This window comes from Syngnathus typhle, linkage group LG11 (genome assembly GCF_033458585.1).
Source record: "Syngnathus typhle isolate RoL2023-S1 ecotype Sweden linkage group LG11, RoL_Styp_1.0, whole genome shotgun sequence".
Taxonomy (NCBI): domain Eukaryota; kingdom Metazoa; phylum Chordata; class Actinopteri; order Syngnathiformes; family Syngnathidae; genus Syngnathus; species Syngnathus typhle.
In genome coordinates, this window is record NC_083748.1 from 3,016,638 (window position 1) to 3,032,919 (window position 16,282).

At 41.1% G+C, this 16,282-nt stretch overlaps 1 protein-coding gene across 1 annotated transcript; it reads right to left on the minus strand.

Moving 5' to 3' along the window:
* Positions 1–8,658: 8,658 nt before the first annotated feature.
* inka2 (inka box actin regulator 2) lies at positions 8,659–15,918 on the minus strand. The gene is made up of 2 exons (XM_061292192.1): positions 15,657–15,918; positions 8,659–10,891 (listed from the first exon to the last, which is right to left on the minus strand). The coding sequence occupies exons 1-2, from the start codon at positions 15,708–15,710 to the stop codon at positions 9,770–9,772; spliced, it is 1,176 nt and encodes a 391-aa protein (XP_061148176.1). The 5' UTR covers positions 15,711–15,918; the 3' UTR covers positions 8,659–9,769.
* Between the last annotated feature and the right edge of the window lie 364 nt (positions 15,919–16,282).

Consider the following 16,282-nt stretch of genomic DNA (forward strand, 5'->3'; position numbering starts at 1 on the left):
CAGTTCCACTCCCAAGGCCTTCCTCCCCCATCTTTACTCTCACCTTGTCCTTGCCCCACTGTAATGAACACACCGCGCCTGCCACTGGGATTCATGTTATTGATTCTTCCAGTTTCACTAGTCTACACCTTCAATGTACTATGGATGGATGGATGGACAGACGGACGGAGTAGTATAGGCAGAAGTGAACATCCAAACTCCCCAATGCCTCACCTTGTATCGGATCTACTGTGCACAAAAAGTATTGATTTCTTACCCTGACAAAGGAACAGAGGGGAGCTCATATGATCACATGGATTACACACAAGCACAGACGCACATTCGCGCTCATATCAAATCCCCATCTCAAAGAAGAGCCGAAGCCCCTCCACCTCCTGTACACACATGCGCACACACACTCACACACACACTTTCATGTCTGAGGAAAAATGGCCAGTACAATGTACAAATCCATCTAGGCGATTAGTGTGTGTGTGTGTGTGTGTGTGTGTGTGCGTGTGTGTGTGTGTGTGCTGACTGTGAGATTTGAGGTGTAATGAATACATTGTCTGGGCTTGTGGGGGCTGCTCTGTATTCAGCTCAAGCATATCCCAGCTCCTTGATAAAAATGCATTACTGGCACGGCTACGTGGGGGGTTTACAGTGCTGTATATGGAGTTTGTTTGTGTGTTTTTAATATTAATAATAATATTTGCAGCATGAGTGCCCAACTGTAATAAATGGAGCCCTCCGGAAAAATCATTGGAGATGTAATTGCTTCCACGTCCACTTGTCACTGGGGTTTTGATGTTTAATTACACTAGGCCTTCACTGGAGTAAAAAAAAAAAAAAAAGACAAGCAAACAAAACCCAGTACAGTACGCCGTGTTTGCACTGCACAACATTCTTTTCTCTCTCTCTCTTTCCAGGAATACTGCAATAAGAAATGTTTATCCGCTTGACAGCGCTACTATTTATATTACGTTTATTTTGTTGAAACATATTTAATAGTTCAATTATATGAAATATAAATATTTTTATTTTATATGCCTTTAATTGTTTGTTAGTACATATTTATTTAATTAATTACGATCTTATTGTTATTTTTTAATTCTATATTCATTCTATATTTCATAATGTGTTAAAAAATTACGTTTATATGTAGCATAATATGGAAGTTTCACACAAACAACAAAGGATACGCTCATTCGTCACCACCTGAGTCCTTCAACACGATACGTGCGTGCACACACACGTACACATATATTACATATAAGCACTGAAGTCTGTGCTGAGCACTGAGCTGCTTATTGGAGCATGATGTCACACCAGAGGACGCAAATAAACACTTGAAATTTAACATGGATGAGGAAGTGCATAACATGTTAACTTTAATTTGGTCGTGTGCCGCTCTCACAAATAATTAACAAAGCCCCTGTAAAAACGAAAATGTCGTGTTTAAAAATGTATTTGCGGCCATGCTTTTCCACTCCAGTCCTACAAGGTTTGCTAGTGATCACACACACTGTGACCTCCTCAAGCAGCCTGAGGTGCTCACTTACAGTCATTGCTAATTGCACTAGTTGGTATTTTAACACGAAATGGCATCACCCCCTTGATGCAAACCTCGCGGGCTCTTGGTACTCCGCTTGTGCAGTGAGTCAGGAAATGTGTGTCATTTCTTCTGGGCCACATAAATGAATGATGTCGTCCACCACCGCCATCAGCGACAATCTGCAACAACTGCAAATTCGCCTCATCTGAGCCAAACGACTAACAGAAAACACAGTGGGAGCCAATGTCTATTTTTAGCATCAATCGTACTAGTGAACTGTAACCAAAATCTTGCAACATAAACCTTTAAAAAATTTAGTTTGAATCACTCACAAATTTTCATTATTCATAGTCAGGCTTTGCTCCCTTATCCCTGAGTCCTCTTTGTAGTTCCAAAATTTAGAGCACTTCTATTTGTTTCCTGCTAATTTGCCAACATACTTAGCAAATATAGTCAAGCAAAATAATATTAGCTTGCTCCTGTTTACTGTGATTATAAATGACACTTTTCATCATTGGTCTGAATTGGTGCTGGAGAGACTCATTGAGAAGCTAAATTTAGCAACGTTGCGTGTGTGTATGGGGTGACTGTGTGTGTTCCTGCGAATGTGTATCTACAACGCATTCCTATATCAGTCCTTGTGTGTGGGTTGTGGAATCAGTGGCCCCTTTGGGGGTCTCGTCACAGACTGTCCAACTGGTTTTAGTGGGCAGTTGCTCCTGGGCGTCTCAGAATAACACAGTGGTGGTTGTTTGCAGCAGACGGAGCCCCACGTTGTTGACCCCTGGAAGGGATCGTAACATGATTTCACATTCATTATTATCACGATTTGCTATAATTTACTTGGTACTTGCTTTGGCCAAGGAGACCATTCATTGTGGGCCAGCAGACCAAAAGATTAGTTACAATACAGGCTTTGTAATTGATTATTTGCACATCCATCCATTTTCTGCTAACCGTTAAATGTTTTTTCCAAACCATGCACAAGAAATCAAAGAACGCTTTAGAAAATGTTGAGAAAGTGTTGTGGTTAGGTGAAATTAAGGTTGAGCTAACTCAACTTGCTGTTTGGAAGAGCCATTGAATGCCATTATTAGAAATTGGGCATATACTTTCCAGTCATACTGCCATCCACTGGCCCGGCATGCAAATTGCAGCTCAAGCAACACCCTCTTCTTTACTCAGCCGCACCTTTTTGTTCACATTAGATTTTAGCTAATGCAAATCTGTCAAGCGTGTAAATGCACTTATGCATTCAAGCTTGCACGTTAATAGTCAATTTCCACACGATAACGTTCTCCCCTGTATCAGCGATTCAAAAAGCTCTAACTGCGTGCAGACATGCAGCATAAAAGCAGTCCCCATAAAAGTTTAATGTGTTTGTCATGTTGTTATGAAAGAGCTTCACTGCCCAAGCAATACTTTTCTTCACTCCTCAAATAAATCAAGAAAAGATGGAGAAGTGACTTTTTCTAAGTGAGTATTTTACCAACACACATGGGTTGGTCACCAGAAGGGGTTTGCAATGACATTTTGGTTGGGGGTGCTCATACTGTATCACCCTTTAATTGCCAAGCCACAAGCAGCTGCAAGTGCTTTGAGCTTCCAAATGCACATTCCATTTTGGGACATGTTTTTAGGGGAGGGATTTAATCACAGGGTACTTTTACTGTATCTTACATCTACATTGGTTTTGTCTCATTTGTATGCTTCATTGGCCCTAACCACTGTCTTTACATAAGTCACAATCAAACCTATTGAAGCTTGTATCTGTGTAGGTGTCTTTTGTTATTTATGACCCCATCTTTGGCCTGCAACAACTCTCAACTGATTCAAACAATTCCAGTATGAGAATCTCATTCGGAGCAATTATATTGCATGTTTCACTTCGACCCAAGATGAACTTGAATAAGCACTAAGATGAGCGCTAAGTCAGCAGAATGAAAACATGCCAAAAGCTTGCCCTTAAATGGACTCAGCCAATCAGTGTGGACATTTTAATTCCAACTAACTACATATCTTCTGCCAAAGTTTTGATTTTTAGAAAAAGCCTCTGCAGCCTCTTCTGCCACACTAGTGCGCAGTATCTCCAGGACCTCATTTAGCTGTGACGCACAAGCTCACACACACACACGCGCACACACACACGAGAACTACACTGATGTTCATCCTCAGGGGAAGTGCTGAGTGTCTCATCTTATCCCATCACACTCCTACTTCTCCTCCTCTTCCTCGGCCTAAAACGAAGAGCAGTGATGTTCGACTTTCTCGTCCCACTGATGCTTCCTAAAACGTAGCGGAAAGGAGAGATATGTTTGAAGAAAACAAAATGGGTCATCCAAGGCTGACAACAATATATGTTTCAGTCAAGTAATACAGCAGAAGATGATGTCTGGTGTCTATGGAAATGGTGTCACATTTTCCAAAAGTCGAGAATGGATGATGTTCGAGTACCGTGATTTACCATGCATAATGCGCAAAATTTAACTAATTTATTGTCCTAAAATCTGGGGTGCGCATTATGCATGGGTACAACAATTTTTGAAGAAAATCTCCCTCGCAATAAAACTTGAAATCACACCTTTCTTCTTGTTTGTTGTCAATCGCGCATCGCATTTAGCCATCCTGCCCAACACACTTAGTCCGTAAAATTCATAATTGACGACACATGTTTTGATGCGATGGTGCAATCCTTGATGGTGTGTTATTGTCAAATATTGTTTGTTTTTTGATCTCCATCGCAGACCGGATATCATATGTAGGCCGCCATGACAGTATGCGCAGAACGGATGCGCAAGACACGTCAGCTATATAAAGAGCGAGAGTTTAGTTCTCTACCTATTAGTTTCAATTCACAGTTTAATTAGCAGTTTCAATCAGCAAATAACAAAATGCGTATTACAGGTAATATTTTATTTCACAACACTTTGCCTTGTTCCTTTCTTCTCTGCTGTTCACTTCAAACACGCTCCATACGAACACAATACTCTCGTATTGACGAGATCAACTAGATTGACTAGATACTGCTAATCTTTTCACCACTACAAGCAAAAGTTACAAGCTACAACGCAGCTACAAGCTACGCTACAAGCTACGCCGAAAACTGCAAGCTACGAGCCACAAAGCTACAGAACAGAAAACAACATCATGCCTGGAGATAGACACAAAGGCCGACCTTGGAAACGAGGAACCTCCTCACGACCGGCATTGACGGTCCTACAGAAATGTGTTCAGCTGAGGCTGAACCACATCTAGCCAAGCCTGTAACTAACTGCCTTGTAGCCACGATAAGAAGAACTTCAAACACGCTCCATACGAACACAATGCTCTCGTATCAGACGCTTGCTCGATCACCTGCTCGTTTCCTGTCACAATGTACCCTACACAAATCCGAAACATTTCTTCGCTATCGAGTTTGCTAGCGCATGCGCAGTGATACTGACCGGCAGAATAACATCCGGTTGTTCCCAAAGATGATCTTTTTCTGAAATAATTTTACGTTTACGGACTTAAGTAAGAGTCAAAATTTGGGTGCGTATTATACATGGGTACAGGCTTTTTTCCAGCATCGACATGCCATTTTTATTGTGCGTATTATGCACGGGGGCGCATTTTGCATGGAAAACACGGTATATTGCATTCATTAAAGTGTGCATATGCTGCATGCAGTTTTCATTTTCGCGCAAGCTTCCAGGAAATATTAAAACCCGATGTTGCAGTTTGCCAACTCAGCTGTCCTAATTTAGTCCATCTGAATTAGCATGAAAGAACATTTTAATTCATTCGCCACAGATATTATTTAAAATTCTCGGGGGATGATGATTAGCTGACCTGGTGAGGAAAGATAGGAAGTCGAAGCAGATTCGTCCTGAAACTGAGTATAGGCATCAAGTCACTTATTTCACATTCATTTAATTCTTCAGGTATTATGATTACAGGGATGCTGTCTAAAGCGAGAAACTTGGCCTGTAATGATAAAATGGCAGATAAAAATTCTTCGTCCATGAAAAATGATTTAATCATCCTAAATGTGTGACGTCAAGGATGATGAATGGAGTCAACGATGACTTGTGTTGAGTAACGGGATGAGGCGTTAAATAACAGTGCATGTAAATTTGTGTGTGTGGGGGGGGGGGGGGGGGGATCGAAAGTGGAGATTTGGTTTTAATCTGGATTAATGATGGCAAGCAGCCCCCATTTTGCACCACTCTTATGATTTAATGAAAACCATGGCAAGGACATTGGCACCCTGTGGCGACCACGATGTGTGTGCATTTGTGTGTGTGTGTGTGCTAGCCTATTTCATAAGAGCAACACTCTACAGAGAAACAGTCATGCCACATAATTCAGTGAAGAGGGAACTGAAGAGCTTCATGACAATTCATGCGGTGGTTAGCCAGTAAGTGTCTGTTATATCACAGCAGTCATATCAGACACTTCATCCAAACATCAACACTACAATTTTTACATTTTTACCACCCAGCAAGTAAGCTGTAACCAAATTCCTGGCATTGGGCTGATGTTTACTGAACTGAACTGTACGACCAAAATAAAGCATCTAATTATATTTTGTAATGCAAGTTCTACATTATCTAATACTTCGAAAGTGCACACGCACACAATTCAACAACATGGTGACCTATTTAACAAAGCAGGGGGCTGTCAGAGGCAACATCTGCACAAACTGCTGCTGCTTCCCAACACTTTTGTTCAGACACTGCAACAATGGCAGCGTTATTAATGCATTTTGCCTGCATAGCACAATGCAGTGGCATTAATATTGTCCCATGCGGTATATTTGACTGTGTGCTCCGTACCAAGTTCATCGCTGTGTACATCAGCAGAACTAGTGTGTGAGACTGGATCACCGGCCAGATGTTAAATCCAGCAGTAATTCGCCCCAGTTTTAACTCTTTATCTCGTGCGCCAATCTGGTTTTGTTGAGTGGGTTTAGGAAGAATATATATACAGTATGTGTGTGCGTGTGTGTGTGTTTGTGTGTGTGCAGCTGCTAGCTAGCGCTAAGCTAATATGGATATTTTTGTCTCTTGTCTGGCCTCCATGTTTGCAAACTCCCTTGGTATGAGTGTGAGCTTGATTTAATGCTCATTTGAAGGTAGCGCACTTTTGCACTTACCAATTAGCGTTGTTTTTGCGCGGTTACGGTCAACAGTCATCATTATTGTTTTTATTAGTTTGTTGCTAACTCTCTGAATATGCAATGACCCATTCTGACCCGAATCTGGAAAGTCTAATTTGACGTTAAATATAATGGACAATTTTAATGCTTCTCTGTTGAAGTCACTACAGATTCCTACATGTGTATATATAGTTGGTGCGTCTGTAGCAGAGCTTCACTATATAAACAGGGCTACACAATCCTGATTATCGCATGTACACACAAATCCTATCGCCCAGGAGTGTTGGTGGGGTCTGGGTGGTGTTTATGTGCAATGCTTCAGCATGCCGCCATTGAAGACCTCTCATGTTACCTGTGGGAAAAAAATCAATGCTGAGTGATGATGATTCCTTACTTCTTCTCCTTAGTCTTCATGCTGACCGATTATAAAAAGTGAAACGCGAGCGCATTCCAGCATCGGGGTCAAGGCGGAGCTGGTGTGGCCACACAGCTGAAGGATCATTGAAAGATGAGTGGCGTGGTTTGGGGGAAAATGAGAGCGTGCACGACTTTATAGCGCAATATACTGGCATGTATTGCGTAATCACCCTCCCAAGGAACATATTTATATTTGATCTTCCTTGTAAGTTCTGTAACAAGACACATTATTACCGTTTTATGTCTGAGATGATGAATAGTTCGAATAGTTCGATTTCTCTTTTCTGCACTATTTTGAGTATGTCAGCTATTTTCAGCGTTTTTGGATGTTACATTTTTTGGTGGGTGCATATTGTTTTGCTCTTTCACCTGCAACATATTTACGACACCCCCGTTTAATTGAGTGGAAAATATTGGCGCTATTAGAACTTGTCTATGATGCGAACATCATTTTATTTATTGGTTTGTTTTTGTTACAACATTTTCTATTACGTTTTATGTACGCCAGTTTAAGATGTAATCCTATATGCAAAGTAGTTTATGTGCAAAAATTTGAGTCTTGGCCTGTGTGAGAGCGACAGCTGACAAGTCGAGGCTGGAAGGAGAGGAGGGGTAAGGAAAGCGGGGGGGGGGGCTCAATGTCCAGACAGTCCGCTGCTGGGATCCCGGGGGAAACTGAATTAGATGAGACGACGGCACTACTCTTGCAGCTGTTGGTCTCGCTCTTCAACACATGCACACCCATGAAAACTCCTTTTTCCGTCTGGTCACAGTTATTATCTACAAGAAAAATAAAAAATGTTCTTGGCAAAACTGGAATTAGGAGATTGCAGATGTGCAGAATGCTCTCGCTTGTCGGTATATATTTTGTATAAATAAACATGACAAAATAAATTTAAAAGCAAAGAAGAAAAGGTAATCTTTGCTCTATTATGTTGGAATCGTCACAAAAATGGATGGCATGCCGCTGGCTGATTAAATGTAGAGCCTCAGGACATTTGTATTTAATAACAAATTGTGTGCGTGTGGAAGCAATGGAAGAGAAGGAAAACAAGGAAAGGCCATTTTTGCGGTTTGCTATTGAAGTGCTGCTGTTAGGAAAGAGATCAAGATGGAAATGATATGTTTGCGTAAAGTATGTTAATAACATCAACTTTGCTTCATCTCTACTACTGCAACAAGCAAAGCTTTGTTTGCATGAATCCATTTTGACAACCGTATATGATATCATCAGAGTGGAGCCAAGAGAAATTCGTGACAAAGCCTATTTTTTTTTTTTGCCCTGGAGGCACACACAAGCTTTTGCACAGTCTTGGTTTACTTATTGAAGATGCTGTCTGGATCCTGTTCCATATTTAGAAATCAATTTAGAGCGGAGCCGACGAATCAGCTCAGTCAACTTTTTAGATAATAATAGTACATCGTTTGTATCAGTTTTAATTATTAGCTGTATGTATCCCGTGTCTTTACACGTCAGCTCTCAATTTGCAGTCTGTGTTCCGACATTGTCATATTGTTTGTTCCCAATTTATTTATAGTACAAAGTTGCAACACACAACCTAAAAAGTGATGCACAACACTACTCAGTGTTTTTTTCAAGTTTATTTAGAGTATACAAAAAGTCAAGCGACAAGTCTACAAAACACATAACATATTTATCACTTCATGAAAAAGCGAAACATCAAAACAAAAACTCTAGAGATGTACCCACGACATCCGCATAGAGTGAGTGAGGCCATTTTGCAAAATGTGTGTGTGACCTGGATCCTGAGACTGCAGCATATGGATCAACTGGCCAAGAGACTGCAGAAGAGCCGAAGCCTAATCCCCGATGGCTCCTTTTGATTGGTCAGTTAGAAATGTTTTTTTTTAAAAGATGTCATTTATAAGATTGCCCTATTATCAGTGTTCCAAGTGTAGGTAACATGTACATATATAAGACATTTCAGAATTTTTGCAAATATATTTAGGTTCAGTCTTATTCTCTACACAATGTCCTGATAGCAGATGGCAATCAGTGCGATGTTGTGCCATGCTCAACCCCCCCCCCCCCCTCCATTCTGCCAGTGGCCCATTTGGACTGACAGTTAACTCAGTGTGTGAACACAAAAAGAAGAGTCATTAACAATATGTGACATGACAGCTGGCAAAAAGAAAACAGCGCTACAAATTCAACTGAAGTGAACTAGTCATGCACTCTTTTGCTTTCGTTCCCTGCTGGGCCCAAATGATGCAATGATGGGATGGTCCAAAAATGGATGGTCCACTCAGTAACCTGGTTGTAATTACAGCGTCATGTCAAAAAAAGCTTTTTTCAAGTTTTACCATCCCATGTGATGTATTAATGGTTGGTGACACTGTGGCTCACTTTTGAGAGAAGACCTTGGAAAGAGATTGCAAGCAGTTAGAAAACCCAAAGTGTTTAAGATGTGAGCATATAGTCACATGCTGCTCAAGTGTGTAGGAAAACTCTTTAAGGTACTGAGTTAGTCAGATCACGTCCGACTTCCTGAAACAAGTGAAAAAATTTGGGATTGTTTTGAACATTTCAATGATTGTATACAAAAGACATGGTTTCCGATTGTCAGACAAAACCTGATCACCAGGATCGCAGGTGTGAAGTTCATGTTTTGGAAAACAGTCATTCAATCAGCCTGCACCCGCTACCGGGCCAACCATCAGACCCATACAGCTGTGTTGTAGTCAAACAAGGGCTGCATTTTCCGCAGTCTACCCTCTGACGGCCTCCGATCCAAGTAAATCCCTGCAAACGGCTTCTCGTGGAACTGCTGGAAGTTGATTTGGCTACTCGGATGTGTTTCCGACCGCCCTTTACTTTGCTGTCCGTTGGCCCAGAAAGGCAGGTAGAAGCTGCCTTTTGAGCTTTTTGGAGCTGCTTTTTTGGGCCTTTTAACCAGGTCGCCTTCTGAGATCTCCGGTGGCATCCAGCCGGGCTTCTCCTTGAGCAACTTGTCCCGGTCGGGACGGACGCCTCGGAGGAATTTCTTGAAGATGTTGGTCGTGAGTGAGAACTTTCGGCAGACCTCCTGTGATCGGCTGAGGCGTAAGGGGTGAGCCAGGGTGTCCGCTCTGTCTCCGCCCCCCTCTGCCACCCTTGCCTCCCTCTTCTTTTCTTCTTCCCTGCCTTCTTCGGGTTCTATTTCTGGCAAGTCCAGCCAGTTGCCTACGAGGTCGGCAAAGACATTGTCACCGAGTACTAATGGCTGGCGATTGCGGCTTTGGTTCATGAGCGAAGAAGTCCAGTCGCCAGCATCGTCCGTGCTGTCCTGAGAGTAGTCATTGTCCAAGGATGGACCTTCTCTGGAGAGGCTGTATAGGATGCCTGGCAGATCCACCGGTTGGTCGCACTTGGGAGGCTGCATGTAGGGCTCAGGTGGAGGGTTCCCTACCGCGGGTCCATAGAAATCCACCTGCGGTGCTTCATAACCCGACCATCTCCGCGGTACAGCCTCCAGGTCTCCTTCTTCGCTTCTTTCCATCTCCAGACTAGAACTAGACGAGGACAAGGTCCCTTCACTGTATCTGCTTTGTGACAACTCCGTAGAAGGCTCTGGACTTGGGCTGGGGTCGTTGGACAAGCACAACCTGGGATCTGCGTCTGAAGCACTCATCGACATTGTGTCAGAATTTGTCACGTCCTGCAGATGTCTCTGTCCTCGAGCTGATAGGTTGAGGTTGTCTAGAGCGGTCTGGACCTGAAGGAGCTTGAGTTCTTGGAGCGCACCCATCATGGAATTCATCTGAGCATGGAGACCATCTCCCGCTTCTTTCATAGACACCTGGAGAGTGAAGAGAGTAATGACAAATCAGAAGATGTCCAAACCTGAGCCACCAGCCGTTCCTCTTTTTAATCCAATTACAACAGCATGAATTGACAGAATGAAATATGACAGAAGGTCTACAGGCTGTTTTGGCTGAACGTTCGCATTGACCCATATGGCTGGCAGTCAAGAGTGAATTCAACCCATGACAGCTGCAAAACAGACAGGCTTTGCTCTTTACTTTCATTCGGCCTTTACTTACCAAAACCACGACAATACTGTAGCTGTAATGTAAGCTGCACCCATAAATCCCTCACGGCATTAATAAATAAGTTAAAACGTAATCTTGCATTATTTAAAATATATATATTGAATGCATTAATATAATGTATTAAGATTACATTTCATTTATTACAAAATTAATGTTTTATAAATTCAGCCCATCCCAGCAGTCTTTTTTCACCCTGAACTGGTTGGACACTAATTTGTTTTTCACGCCTACTTTTTTGCCGGCTGCTGCTATAATCATACTCGTCATCTTCCTCCCCCTCCTCCTCTTTGCTTTCGCCTCTCATCTGTTCTCAAGGCTGACTCATGTGATCCAATATCTTGACTCGAAGGCACACATACAGACAAAATCTCCAGTGGCCAAGTTCTGAATCATTTGCCTCCTCTGACCCACTTTGTGATCACCAGCATCACAAGAACATATATATAATGGGCATTGTAAATCTGATACATAAGCATGAGTGAACTTGGAAAACATAGCTTATCCAACTACTCAGCAACATAGTCAAACCAAAATGGCTAACATTCTATTCAATTTCAGATCTAGGTATTTGAGACTTTTTCATGCATCTTGTTACAATCGGCATTTCTTCACAATTTTCCAAAAATTGAATTTTGCAAAAAAAACAAAAATACCTGACTTCCAGTTCAGTTAGACACCCCCAAAAGACAAATGATTTATCGCAAGAATACCAACTATTCGAATATTTCTAATGATAAACAACAAGATACCAATGAAACACCATTCATTCTTACCGTTGATGTATCAGTCTGTCACTGTCACCAACTCACCAACCTAAGTGGTCCTTGTGTATGGATGCATATATATATGTACTGTAGCTGTCTCACAACGGGGGGAGGGCAACCAATCAGAGATGCAAGTCTAGACTAATCCCCTAACTGTGTGAGGGACGGGGGTCACTCGGGCGTAAACGGGGTGACAAGTCTGCCAGTGAGAGTCAGTGGAGTGAGATTGAGGGGGTCCTCGGCCATATGTTTACATGGTAATGAATGAGAGTCCATGGCTTCAATTATAAATGATTACATATGGAAGATCGACAAGGTCTGTCATATGTGACACCTCTTGTAAGCCTTGTGAGAGGACGACATGTTGCATAAGGTTTGTAATGTGGGAATACCCACAAATGTGATGTTTCTAAACTGAATTGATGCCATGAGAAAACAGCGCCTGGCTAAAAAATAATAAAAATATAATAATGGAATGCATCAAAAAAGATATTTCGAAATGCAATGTTAAAATCTTGATTGTTATACGGTTTACAATAATGACCACAAGATAAAATTAAAACAAAATGCATTTAAAAAATAAAAACAAATTCACATAAAAATATGATTCAATTGCAATTGTAATTAGAACTTTTGAGAATGTGAAAATACAAATATTTGTAGGAGGCAGACACACAAACCTATTTTTGGTTTCCAGAGCCAACATTAATAATTGATATTCCACCACAAAGTAAAGCCTCGTTATCCCACATGTTAGCAAAGTTGCGGTTGTAGCGAGTGGCCCAAATATGTCAGCCTCTTCAACCTTTAGCCGCCTGGCATTTATTTGCTTTAAAAAGACTTGAAAGTAAAGCCCAGATGTTTTTGTCTTGTTTAAGAGGCGGCGACAGCTCGAGAAGCTCGTTAGGAAACGTCCGTCCGTTCCGGTTTAAAGGAAAACCGAGGCCGGGGGGAACCAGTTTACTGCCCTGGTGAACATCTTGCATCATCAGTCTGCCCTTGTGATGTTCAGACGAGATAAAACCTGCTTGCGTGGAGACTTGGCAGGATTTCAATAAACTTTGCGTGATTGTTGATTTTAAAGCCCAACTGATGCATGACGAGTAATTATAGTATTATATAGCAGTATAGAGTGGCTATAAAGCGACTATCAAGCGACTTTGGGTACCTAGAAAAGCGCTATATAAATCCCAGTTATTATTATTATTATTATTATTATAAAAAGTCTACACAAAGCTTTTCAGATGTCACATTTTAACAATATATATATTTATTGAGACTAGTATAAAACGTTTTGAAATTTTATGACAATCTGCGCAATAACCGTTGATATTTTTGGTTGCACAAGTGTGCACACCCACTTATAGCAGGGGTTCAGAAGTTATTGCATCCATCCAAACATGTAAAATGCAAGTCAGCACACAACTGTCACCATTTTAAAAAGCCTCTGATTAACCCAGGGGTGTCAAACTCAATTTTTACGCAGGCCGCATTGTAGTCATAGCTTCTTTCGGAGGGCCATTGATCTTCTGCCCTCTGGGAAGAGGTATAGGAGCCTGCGCTCCCGCACCACCAGACTCAACAACAGCTTCATACTCCAGGCTGTTAGGATCCTGAACTCGCTTCCCCTTTCTGCGTAGCGTCCTGTACTTTTGCGCTATGCTTACTGTCTGCTGTATGCACACTGGCTCCGTTTTGCTCCTCTTATTTATTGTGTTATCTGTTTATTTATTATTTATTCATCACTCTTATTATTTATTGTTTGTGCCTTCTTGTTTTTATATTGTGTCGTTTACTTGTATGTCTATCGTGTAATATGTCTCGTCACCGTGGGATAGAGAAAACGTAATTTCGGTTTCTTTGTGTGTCTTGACATGTGAAGAGATTGACAATAAAGCTGACTTTTGACTTTGACTGTCAACCCAGGATTAGGGTTTCAAAGAAGGGTTTCATACTAGAGTTAGGGTTTCAAAGTAGGGTTTAAAGCTAGGGTTAGGGTTTCAAACATGGTTTAAAGCTATGGTTAAGGTTTCAAACTAGGGTTTCAAACTAGGATTAGGGTTTCAAAGTAGGGTTTCATACTACAGTTAGGGTTTCAAAGTAGGGTTTCATACTAGAGTTAGGGTTTCAAAGTAGTGTTTAAAGCTAGGGTTATGGCTTCAAAATAGGGTTTCATACTAGGGTTAGGGTTTCAAAGTAGGGTTTAAAGTTAGAGTTACGGTTTTAAAGTATGGTTTAAAGCTTGGGTTACAGTTTCAAAGTAGGGTTTAAAACTCGGGTTATCTGGCCCCCTGGGTCTTGAGTTTGACACCTGTGGATTAACCCCACATAAAGTTCAGCTGTTCATGTGTTTTTACTTTTATATTCTAATAATTAAAATGGATGAAATGTACCATATTTATCTTTCCATTGTTTCCATTTATTCTTATAGACAATTTGAAAATTTTAAATCACAAGTATGTAATTGATTGTTGAGTTGTCAACAATACAAACACACTGTCATTTACATGTCCAGACATGTCCACCGGGAATGGTGCGAGTCAGTTAAATGAGTTTTTCTCTTCTATATTTATCTACTACGAATGCACAAGCCACACTTTTGTGGCTCTCACGCAAAAGGCTTGTTGTTTGTTTGGTGGGTAGTAGGGGGCTTTATAACGTTGAGGTTATCGGACCCCTTCCTGTCCCTCCAGCCGGCTCATTAAAAATGAATGGTGCTGTGTGTGAGTGTGTGTGTATCTGTGTGTGTATGTGTGTGTGTGTGTGTCTCAAGGGCACAGGAATGGAAGCTTCTGTGGAGCACATACACAGAGGGTGTTTCTATATGGAAGAAGGTTAACATCAACAGGCTAATAAAAGTGTGAAGCAAATAACAGCAACGCTCTCGTCTTGTTTAAGGCCTCGCGGTGAAGTTTACATGGATAAATATGAAAACAGCCTTCTATGTGGACATGTTTTGAACTTGATAGTGAGCCCCAGCAATTTGGAAAGTTGGTGCGTGACCTGCCGTCACTCCGCAGAGCAAGTGTTCACACTTTAATAGCTTGTCAACGCTCAGGCCACCTGATGGTCCTTTTTAAGTGTATCATCTTGTCACAGTATACACATGTCATGCTTGCACTGATTAGCAAGCCATTTTAAAAAAAAAAAACATTGTTAAAAAACATCTTATTTGGCACCACATGTTTGTCAGACATCCATCCATTTTCTGTAGTTCCTCATCAATAAATACTAACTTTATCCCAGTTCACTTTTGGTGAGAGAAGCTGGATTCACCCTTTTAATCACAATGACCACTATTAAAATACTGAAATATAGTATAGTTTTAATATACTGCTTTGTCAAGCAAAACTCACCGGATCCATTTTTAACTTGATTTCTCTTATGGGAATTTCCCCACATATCAGGAATAAGGTAAATAAATAACAATGAAGTAAATAAGAGTGTACAATACGTTAGAGAAAAGAAATAGAATATGAAGAAATTCTGTGAATGTTATATACATTCATACGAAACTTAAAACAAAACAAATATAATCCGTAGTAATAATGGAACGGTGGCTAGAAAACTGTGAATTTGTTGCTTGGATGTCGCATGTGCACGCTCGCGCACGCGAAAATCCATTCGTGGGTCACGCCAGTGCCAATACAAGTAGGTCAAATATTACACATCTGCTCACATGAATCAAAGCATTCATCGTCAGAATTATTAAAAACAAAGGATAAACGCATAAAAAAGCAACACTTACCAGCTCCTGTTTCAATCTACGCAGACAAACATCCATACTCCTCTTCTTTGACATATCTTAATTGAATTTAAAAAAGACGCAAATCGTCACGCAACTCGTCGCATCATGTTTGTGGCACACTGAGAATAAATTTGCTCTGATGCAGCAGCGTGGGGAGACCAAAAGGCAAATCTATGAAATCCTCGCTTCTTGTGACGCCAAACGAGTGACGATCGAAGTGCGTCTCTGCGTGCGTGCGTGCGTGCGTGCGTGAGTGCGTGAGTGCGTGCGTCCATTCAAGAGGGAGCCCTTTTTACGCTTACATTGCTTATCCAATCCTGAGCCATCCTCGTGGGCGTGGAATTGTTCTCATGAGTAACCACGAGGTAAAATAAAATGTGTTTATTTTTATTTCGGTGTACAGTATATATGTTTGTGTTTTTTTTTATTTCACACGAATATTTTCCATAAAAAGAAAAGAAAAAAAGCATTTAATCATATTTAGCCACTCCAATACAAAACAAAAATTCATATTGAGTCACCCTTTTTTTTAATTTGATGTACAGTACATCAGTCTGAGTTAATTATCTCTAACGTCGACATATTGTTTTAGCAGACATATCTACACAGTAGGTCAGTATTGATAT